The 10365-nt window shown below is 36.1% G+C and overlaps 1 protein-coding gene across 1 annotated transcript in view; it reads left to right on the top strand.

Annotated features, from left to right (window-relative positions):
* CLGN (calmegin) overlaps positions 1 to 8324 on the top strand; it is a 43191-nt gene extending 34867 nt beyond the window's left edge. The window contains exons 9-15 of the mRNA XM_052655051.1: positions 756 to 869; positions 989 to 1139; positions 2748 to 2963; positions 4222 to 4347; positions 4970 to 5129; positions 6353 to 6453; positions 8244 to 8324. Of these exons, the coding sequence (XP_052511011.1) occupies positions 756 to 869; positions 989 to 1139; positions 2748 to 2963; positions 4222 to 4347; positions 4970 to 5129; positions 6353 to 6453; positions 8244 to 8324 (949 nt within the window). The remainder of the gene's footprint in view (positions 1 to 755; positions 870 to 988; positions 1140 to 2747; positions 2964 to 4221; positions 4348 to 4969; positions 5130 to 6352; positions 6454 to 8243) is intronic.
* The last annotated feature ends 2041 nt before the right edge of the window (positions 8325 to 10365 follow it).

Consider the following 10365-nt stretch of genomic DNA (forward strand, 5'->3'; position numbering starts at 1 on the left):
CACATGTTGTTAAAGCCTGGCTTGGAGAATTTTGAGCATTACTTTACTAGCGTGTGAGATGAGTGCAATTGTGCGGTAGTTTGAGCATTCTTTGGCATTGCCTTTCTTAGGGATTAGAATGAATATTGACCTTTTCCAGTCCTGTGGCCACTGCTGAGTTTTCCAAATTTGCTAGCATATTGAGTGCAGCACTTTCACAGCATCATCTTTTAGGATTTGAAATAGCTCAACTGGAATTCTGTCACCTCCACTAGCTTTGTTCGTAATGATGCTTCCTAAGGCCCACTTGATTTAACATTTCAGGATGTCTGGCTCTAGGTGAGTGATCACACCATCATGATTATCTGGGTCATGAAGATCTTTTTTGTATAGTTCTTCTGTGTATTCTTGCCACCTCTTCTTAATATCTTCTGCTTCCGTTAGTTCCCTACCATTTCTGTCCTTTATTGAGCCCATCTTTGCGTGAAATGTTTCCTTGGAATCTCTAATTTTCTTGAAGAGATCTCTAGTCTTTCCCATTCTATTGTTTGCCTCTATTTCTTTCCACTGATCACTGAGGAAGGCTTTCTTGTCTCTCCTTGCTATTCTTTAGAACTCTGCATTCAAATGGGTGTATCTTTCCTTTTCTCCTTTGCTTTTTGCTTCTCTTCTGTTCACAGAGGTAGGAAGTGCCTATTGGTACCTTCTGAATTCTGTAATGTGCATTTTTAACTGTTTGAATAATTAGTAATTAGCATAAAATACTGTATTTACAGGGATGAAAGTGAACCTGCCCAAATAGAAGATTCAAGTGCTGTTAAACCTGATGGCTGGCTTGATAATGAACCGAAATTTATTCCTGATCCTCATGCTGAGAAACCCCTTGACTGGTAAGCATTCTTCACCTTCAGATGTCGGTTTCCTGCTTCTTACATGCTCTTTTGTTACCGTTGATATGACTGACAGGAGTCTTGAGGTTACTCCGCATGCTTTGTTCTAATACCCTAAGGAATGAAGACATGGATGGAGAATGGGAGGCACCTCATATTTCTAACCCAGCATGTCGGATTGGGTGTGGTGAATGGAGCCCTCCCATGATAGATAATCCGAAATACAAAGGAGTATGGAGACCGCCGATGATAGATAACCCTAACTACCAGGTAATAACCACTTATTCCCTTCCCATAGTAAACTTTTTAAAATGCTGTGCCTATTTCTGTTATACATCTAGTTATTAATAATGTTATGTTAACTTGAGGAAATTTGGTTTGTAATAATGTGCCTTAGCTATCTGAAGTCAAAGAAAATAGACTGCAACCAATTTATGTTTAAAAAATAAAGTGGGGCTTGCTTCCCTGGCGGCTCAGTGGTAAAGAATCTGCCTGCCAGTGCAGGAGACAACGGGTTTGATCCCCGGTTAGGGAACATCTCACGAGCCGGGGAGCAGCTAAGCCGGTATGCCACAACTATTGAGCCTGTTTGCTAGAGCCCGGGAACCACGGCTGCTAAAACCTGTGTGCCCAGGAGCCCGTGCTCTGCAACAGGAGAGGCCACCACAGTGTTCTCTCCAATCTGCCCTCCGCAACTAGAGAGTTGTCCCCTCTTGCCACATCTAGCGGGAAAGTCAGTGCAGCCACAGAGCCCTGAGACAGCCGATAAATAAATACTTTTTTTTAAAGTAAAGCATCTTTTAATTTCCTGGGGTAATAAAACTAATAACTAAAGATAAATCACTTCATACTATTTTCCTGAGTAATCAATTGACATCACTTTGGAATATTTTATTTTAGGATTAAATAGAAGAACTGAGTTCTGATCAAGAGGACTCACACTGTACATTTTAGTAATTGAAGTCTGTGCTTAAATAATGCGTTCCTTACTCTCAGGTTTTATTAAAATTGAATTTTTTTTCCTAATATGAAACAGATTTTTTTGAGTATACTTAGCTTTTGGGGTAGAAGTCCTTATGTTGTCCGTTTAACGCTGTAGTTTTATCTAATTATTCATTGACATTTTCTAACATTATTTTATATATATACAGTTATAGACTCTTTTTGCTCACTGTAGTTTTTCTTCATAGAAGGACTGTTTTGGTAACTTTTTGTTTGAGATCTGTCTTTCCTTCATTAGACTTTAAACGCCATGATGAAGGGACCATGTCCGCCTTGACTATCAGAGCAGAGCAGGTGGCATAGTGCCTGGCACAGAATGGTCATAGGTGATGGCAGAATGGGCCAGTGAGTGATCACATTGTCCAGTTTATCTGCTTTGGTTGACTTTAATCATTTAAGACTTAATGGAAGTTCTGTGTTGAATAATTGTTCTGTGATTCAACCATGAGTGACTACTGATGCCCATCATAAGTGTATGTTAAAAGACATGGTTCCATTTTTGCCATACAGTAATCTCTTTGATTTGAGCAATTTTAATGATATCGTGCCTTGAGTATCTTTACTAAATGTAAAAAAAGAAACTCGTCTAATACAGCATCAGTAGTGAAATTTAATTACTCAAGTTTCTGTGGGATTTTTCACTCTGCCTCTTTTTTTTGCTGAGTTTAAAGTCAGTATTATTCATAGCTAACATCGTGTACAGGATAAGAGGAAACAAGATTTTATTTCTAGTGAATTACTAATGAATTAATTATCAGTTAAAGTTTTCTTTTTCCCAGTTAGTATTGCTAATTTCATTCAACAGCAACTGCTTCTTGAGTAACACTTATAATGAAATTATTGTTTGAAAATGTATTTAAATTATTTTTTTTCCAGGGTGTCTGGAGTCCTCGAAAAATTCCTAATCCAGATTATTTTGAAGACAATCACCCATTTCTTCTGACTTCTTTCCGTGCTCTTGGTTTAGAGCTTTGGTCCATGACCTCTGATATCTACTTTGATAATTTTATTATCTGTTCAGAAAAGGAAGTAGCAGACCGCTGGGCTGCAGATGGTTGGGGAGTGAAGATACTAATAGAAAATGCTAATGAGGTACACAGTATTTAGCATATGATAATAATAGGGTATCGTCCTGGTTATAGGTTATACAGATGGCCTTTTGATGAGTCAATAGATACAGTAATTACTAAATGATGAAGAAACATATTTAAATCTATGTAGACAGAATATGAGCTTCACCAAATTATGATATAACTTCATTATAAACTATATAGTGAATTATATATATGTAAGTCTTCTTTTCATTTGTTAGATTATGATAACATAAATGGATTGAATGCCTTTTGATGTTTATAGAAATGAGACGGTTATTACTACTGTTAGAAATGAGGCTTAATATCTTGTCACCTTATCAGTTTAAGGCCTAAGTGGGAACAGAAATCTAAATCTTTATTCATTTTAACTACTTTTCACTTAGAGGAGTACAGAAATTTTTAAAATTTAATTATTATGTTCTAGCTATTTTTCCCAAACCTTAACACTGCTTAGGAAAGCTTAAGCTAAATATTTCAACACAGTACATCTTGGAGAATCTATCTATCTTTAAAACCAATTACCATAAAGAAAAATGTACCTTATATTAGGTTTCTTTGAATATTAGCAAAAACCTCAAAAGAGTAAATAAAGGTAAAAGGATTCTCATTTTGAAACTCTTTTAACTAAAACATTTTAATAAAGAAAACAGTTTCCTTTCTGAAGGTTGTGTGTGAAATTTGTTAAGAAATAAGAAAAAACATAGCTATCCTTAGGTTGACTTTTTTTTTTTTAGTAAGTTCTTTAAAAGTACAGAATGAGTTAGAGAGTTTACTTCTAAATGAACCAAATAATACATCCGTGAAGCATAGTACTATCCTGAAACCTACCAGAAAAGGAAGCTGTCTTAATTCTTGCTGGAGAATTAGCAATATTCACTTGTATAATATAATGTATCTTCTACCAAGTGTCAAACTGCAATGCATGTGAATAATTAAAGATTGTTTAAGGGACTTCCCTGGTGGCCTGTGGCTAGGACTCAGCGCTCTCAGTGCAGGGGGCCTGGGTTTGATCTCTAGTTGGGGAAGTAGTTCCCACAGGTCACAACTAAGAACTGGCATGCCAGATAAACTTTTTTTTTTAAAGATTGTTTAAACTTTACAAAGTATAAAATGGAAAATATTTTTTGCCTTATAAATTTGACTCCTTAGTAGAAAACTACCTAGGTGAAATAACTTTTTTTTGTTTTCGTAGGCTGTATTTATGAATGAAGGTTTATAAAATCTGAATAGCCTTTTTATGCTTATTTCTTTTTCAGCCTGGTATATTCAAACAATTGATGTCGGCTACTGAACAGCGCCCATGGCTTTGGTTCATTTACCTCTTGACAGCAGCGCTTCCAATAGCATTGATTAGTTCATTTTGTTGGCCAAGAAAAGTAAAGGTAAAGAAAATGAATTTCCTTCAACATTAAAAAAAAAAATCTCTTAGTGTTTAGGAGTTCAATAAATGGAGTCAGTGGTTCTTAAAAGTAATAAACTAAATTTCCTATATAAGTTTTTACTGTTAGTTCACCGTGTACGATATCAGTTCAGTTCGGTTCAGTTGCTCAGTCACGTCTGACTCTTTCCAACCCCGTGGACCGCAGCATGTCAGGTTTCCCTGTCCATCACCATCTCCCGGAGCTTGCTCAAACTCATGTCCATCAAGTCGGTCATGCCATCCAACCATCTCATCCTCTGTTGTCCCCTTCTCCTGCCTTCAGTCCTTCCCAGCATCAGGGTCTTTTCAAATGAGTCAGTTCTTCTCATCATGTGACCCAAGTATTGGAATTTCAGCTTCAGCATCAGTCCTTACAATGGATATTCAGGACTGATCTCCTTTAGGATGGATTGGTTTGATCTCCTTGCAGTCCAAGGGACTCTCAAGAGTCTTCTCCAACAAGACAGTTCAAAAGCATCAGTTCTTCAGCGCGTGTGTGTTATCCGTCATTGCAAAAAAAGAAAATGTTTTTTTTTAATAGTGCTTTGCTTCTAGTAAAAATAGCTTATGTTAAACTACCACAGAAAAAATATGAAGATGTGGCTTTCAAAAAACTGGACATATGTAAACCACAAACAAAGGGAGCACTGGAGCAGGAAGTGAAGGAAGAGAAAGCAGCCCTGGAGAAGCCAGTTGACTTGGAAGAGGAAAAAAAGCAAAGTGATGGTGAAATTGTTGAAAAAGGTAGGACAGTGATGGCGATATATAAAGGGGACCCTGGGCAGAGCTCATTAAGAACAGTAGATTAAGTGGGAGCCACTAGCTGTTGCACTTGTCTGTTGTCAGATTTATACCATCTGAATCCCTGGGAGTGCGTGACTGTGGTGAAGAGGAGTACCATCCTTGCCTGGATTGTACCTGAGCAGACATCCAGTGTATGAGCTCTCTCTTCTAGGAAGAAAGAGTTGTCAGAATTGTTCAGTTGCTTCAGAATCTAGCAGCTATCAATCCCATATGTCATAGCTTTTTGCAAGGGTTTTTCTTGCCTCCAAGGATGAGATGGGAGGCACAGATCACAGCTTCTGTGGAGGAGTAGTTGGCTTAAGACAGGTGTCTGCAGCAACAAAATCCACACCAAGGGCTGTTGTTTATCAGATAGTTTATCATATCAAACCAGTAGTTTAATCTCTTCAAAGGATTGCTGAATCATAGGTCCCCTCCTGCTCTCAGCTAAACTCCAGAAGATGTTAGAACTGAAGACAACTGCAGCTTTTTGGTACCTCTCCAGTGAGACTTCCTTGTATACATCTAAGTAGCAATAAAACTATTGATGTTTGCCAGATGTCCCAAGCCAGGCTCCAGAATGAGCCCTTTATAACCTGCATTATATTTTGAGCACTATTTTTAACTTAATAGTTGATGAAACAGTTGACTTAAAAACCATGCTCTCTCAAAGCACACATGTATATTTATGTATATACATACACACATATATTCTTTGATTTTCATTTCACATACAGACTGAAGGCTTTAAAATGCTGTAAACCTGCCCCTTTCCTCAGATATGATGATATATTTATCGTTGTTGTTCAGTTGCTCAGTCATGTCCGACTCGTGGTGACCCCATGGACTGCAGCACGCCAGGCTTCCCTGTCCTTCACGATCTCCCAGAGCTCACTCAAACTCATGTCCATTGAGTCGGTGATGCCATCCAACCATCTCATGCTCTGTCATCCCCTTCTCCTCACACCCTCAATCTTTCCCAGCATCAGGGTCTTTTCCAATGAGTTGTGGCAAAATAACGAGTACTTGTATTTAATTTTCAAAAATGTCGAATGGAAGAAATTGCTTTCAAATATTGAAATTTAAATGTACTCCTCCACTTTTACTTAATACTTTTCAGTAGAAAAATTCTAATTCATTGAGTCTTTTGCCTTGAATAAAATCTGTTTAATAAAAACTTCTAGAAGAGGAAGGTGAACCTGAGGAAAAGAGTGAAGAAGAAATTGAAATTATAGAAGGACAAGAAGAAGGTAATAAATCCAATAAGTCTGGATCAGAGGATGAGGTAAGCATCTCTTTAACAGAAAATAAACTAGTTTCTATGTACGATTGTTAGTCTATAAAAATATTTTAATAAAAGTAGTGATCTCGTTTGTGAAGAAGTTTTTGCCATATTTTCTCCCAGCTTTCTTAAGAGCATACATATTGGTATAAAATGTATCCATAAGGAAAGCATGAAAAAACTATCTTCCTAACGCCTAATGAAATAGTATAAAATAAGCCTTTGGTTTACAAAATAGCTACATCTGTTTAAAAACAAAATTTTATTAAAGTGTTTTGTTGAAAGGTGTAATAAGCAGACCAATTGAATATTTAAGAGGTAATTATGTTTATTATAAGGCAGTCTTCTTTATAGACATTGTGAAAACATTCTGTCACATTTATATTTACTGTAAAATTTTAAAGGATTTCATTCATTGGCTAGTGGAGTACTGTGTCTAGTAGTGGTGTTTTTCTCAAATCTTTAAGCTTGTTTTTTTCATTAACTTGATATGTCTGCCCTTTTTTTCCCCATCCTGATGTGTAGTAAAACTTTCCATAGTGCCCTTTTTTATAGTCAGTTATGAAATCAGAATCATCCAGGGTATAATTCAGAACCAGAGGTTTCTTTTTTCCTTCTCTTTTTTTTAACCTACTGTATACCCTCAAAAGCCCGTTTTCTGTATTTCTCTGGCCTTTTGAGAGCTGCATAATCTTAACCTGACAGAGTCACTGTCCCCATCACTCTTGTAGCTTAGAGTTAGGAGGGTAAATGTCCGTGATGCCTGGACTGTTGTGTATGATGAAATAAACATTCTGTTTTGTCTGCTTGAAGAAATCACCCAAATAAACGTCTGTTTTTATTGTTTTAAGTGTTTTCTAAAGCTTACTCTGTACATTTGCCTGGTTACTAGTCTTAACTGTCTTGTGAGTGTTTAAATGGGTTTGGGGGATCATCACAAATACCTTTATTGAAAGGGACCTGGGTGAAGAAAGTTTCTTCCAGAACGTAGTTTTACATGGCCCTTGTTTCCCTGTGTTACACTTTCATAATAATACTTGGAATTACATATGGAGCACTTACTCTAGTTATATTTTGCTTTAGAAAAAAATATTTTGCGTACCTTTAAAAGCATATTAATTCCATGTTCCAATCTTTTAATCTTTTATGCATTTGTCAGTGAGCTAAAATAAATAAATTTTATATAGTGTAACCTTGAGAAATAATTTTAACTATTTTGTATAACACCCCCATTATTTGTTACACAAGTTTACCTTATGTACAAATGATTATTCTGGAAGGATACGAGTTAAAGAATAGAAAAAACCCAAACCGTAAGTTTGATGTTTCCCTTTCCTCTCTCCTAATTTTTATCAAGTACTGTGTGCCAGAAGTTCTGGAAAAGTCTCTGTAAAACCAGTGCAGCGGTTCACTATTACAGAGACATTGTGTTGGTATAGTTAGTGGTTACTATCCACAATGAAAACATTATGCCACCTTTAATGAACCATGACATTAGATTAGGTTGGAAATCATGAGATAAAATCGTGAACTGAGCTGTTAGCATTATCCCTTGTCAGATGCATATCTGACAGGCACAGTTACTCTAAAAATGAAATCATGGCAAAAGATGAACAAACTGAAACACATCAATATATATATACATTTTTGACTGATCATTAATTAGTATAAAGCATTTGATTAGAAACATGTATTTTAGAAATAGAGGTATTTTAAAATAAATATTTTATATACTACTGTCTACTCATTGCCTACTGTCTGAAAATAACCATTTTCATAACGTTTTTTCCTAGATGAAAGAGGCAGATGAGAGCACAGGATCTGGAGATGGGCCAATAAAGTCAGTACGCAAAAGAAGAGTACGGAAGGAGTAACCTGTATTCAAGTATTTTTCATTCCTGAGAGAGCAAGTTGGCATTCTCAAGTCTGTGTGCCAGAACTGCGCTTGTCAATCTGCACATCCCTTTTCTACCATCTAGCAATGTTATTCTTTCAGACATTTCTTTTAATCTTCTTTTTCAGAAATGAAAAACTTTTGAAGTTACCTGGTCTTTGAATTTAGAATAAAAGAAAAGTGGCACGTTACATATCAGATTTCAAGAGATTTATATCATTAGAGGTTACACAGTTTTCATAGTTTGGAGAGTTTTAGTTTCTACAGAGCAAAATAATATGCTTCACTGCTATGGGACAAGTCAGTTATTGGAATTTCCCCTTAAATGGCTATCCTACAATATACCTGGTAGTTCTGTAGTATAAGTGAGAGAGTTCTGTTTTGCAGAGCTGATTGCAAGAAAGTTTCTGTATGGCTGTTTGGTTCTACCAACAATTGAAAGTGTTGTATGTGACCCACATTTACCCAGTTTGTGTCAAGTTATAGTTATGGTCCATTGTTCACTTTAAAGAGGTGCTTTGTTGACAGGTCAGTTAACAGAACAGAAATGTGTCTTATCATTCATAGAATCACCGGTTAATAGTGCAGCATATTCATATTTGAATACAGAGATGAGGTTTTATCAAAATGAAATGGTTTACAGTTGTTTTTCAAGCTGTTATAGTTCTTTTATGCCAGAATAGCTTACCCTATTCACAAGATTGCTTATGCCTACATTGGTCTTAAAAACAAAATTTAAGCATTTTTTCTTTTTTTTTAAACAATACCTACTTTAATAGGTAAATTATTATTGGGGTCTGATCAGTAAGAGATTCTAGTGGCTGATTGATCATCCTGTTTTTCTGACAAATTCAAAAATATTGTCTTATCTAGCTTTAAAGCTCCCTCTATGGTAGACAGACTATTATTGCTCCTCTTTTAAAATATCATCGACCCTTGAACAACACAGGTTTGAACTGCACGAGTCCACTTGTATGTGGATTTTTTCCCCAATTGATTCTGCAGTGCTCCATGGTAGGTAGTTGGTTGAATCCTCCGATGCAGAATCTGCAGATAAAGACGGTCAACTGTGGGACTTGAGCTTCATCTGTGAATTTTGATATCTGCCACAGGTCCTGGAACCAATCTCCCATGGATACCAAGGGATGACTGTAGGTACCAGAAGTTACAGAAGTGCATTATAGTAGAACTGTATTATTCCATTTAATATATCTAAGAATTTTTCATGTTTGGGTGATAAACCCTTTAGAAGGTGATATCAATCTTTGAGGCCATGAAACTACTTTAATACTACCTTGAGAACTCTATACTAGTTGGGTGATACTTTGGATTCCTTCATGAACATACATATCCCATCACTGGGCTAGCCCCACTAATACATTTAGAGCTCATGTATAAGGAAAATGAGTTTCTAGCTTCTCCTCTGACTGAAGGAAGGAAGCCAAATAGCTAGAGTAGCCACTATTCACTCATTTCAGACAGTGAATTGAAAGTGAGAATAAGTGCTTTATTCATTGCTGTGTTCTGAATTTTCCATATATTGGTGGTGGACAATTTAATACATAGCTAACCATACTTTGTATTTATTTAATACTAATTAAACCTAACACATCTTGCAAAGACTCCTTTTCTTGCTATGTACTTTAAATGAAGTAGACACATTGAATGATTCTAGATGAGAATGTTTTTGAAAGTAAACTACTACTTCATGAGATAAATTTTTATGGGAAACTTCTTGTTTGACAAGTGTCTTGTATATGATCTTTTTTCCCCTAAAGATTTATTAAAGCTTTTTAAAATTTCTTGATTGCAGATTCATTTAAACTTTAACATTTGGTTAAAGTCCATGAGCTTACAGTGGTAAAATCTGAGCAACCAGTTTTGCCATTTCTCTGCTCTTTCCTGTGGGTGCCCCCTCTGTGAATGTACCGTTGGCTGATAGGTTTAACCAAAACTTAAAAACATGTGCTACATTCACTCAGTAGACAAAGCATAGAGTTTTCTTTAATAATGAGATCATT

This window comes from Budorcas taxicolor, chromosome 17 (assembly GCF_023091745.1).
Source record: "Budorcas taxicolor isolate Tak-1 chromosome 17, Takin1.1, whole genome shotgun sequence".
Lineage (NCBI taxonomy): Eukaryota > Metazoa > Chordata > Mammalia > Artiodactyla > Bovidae > Budorcas > Budorcas taxicolor.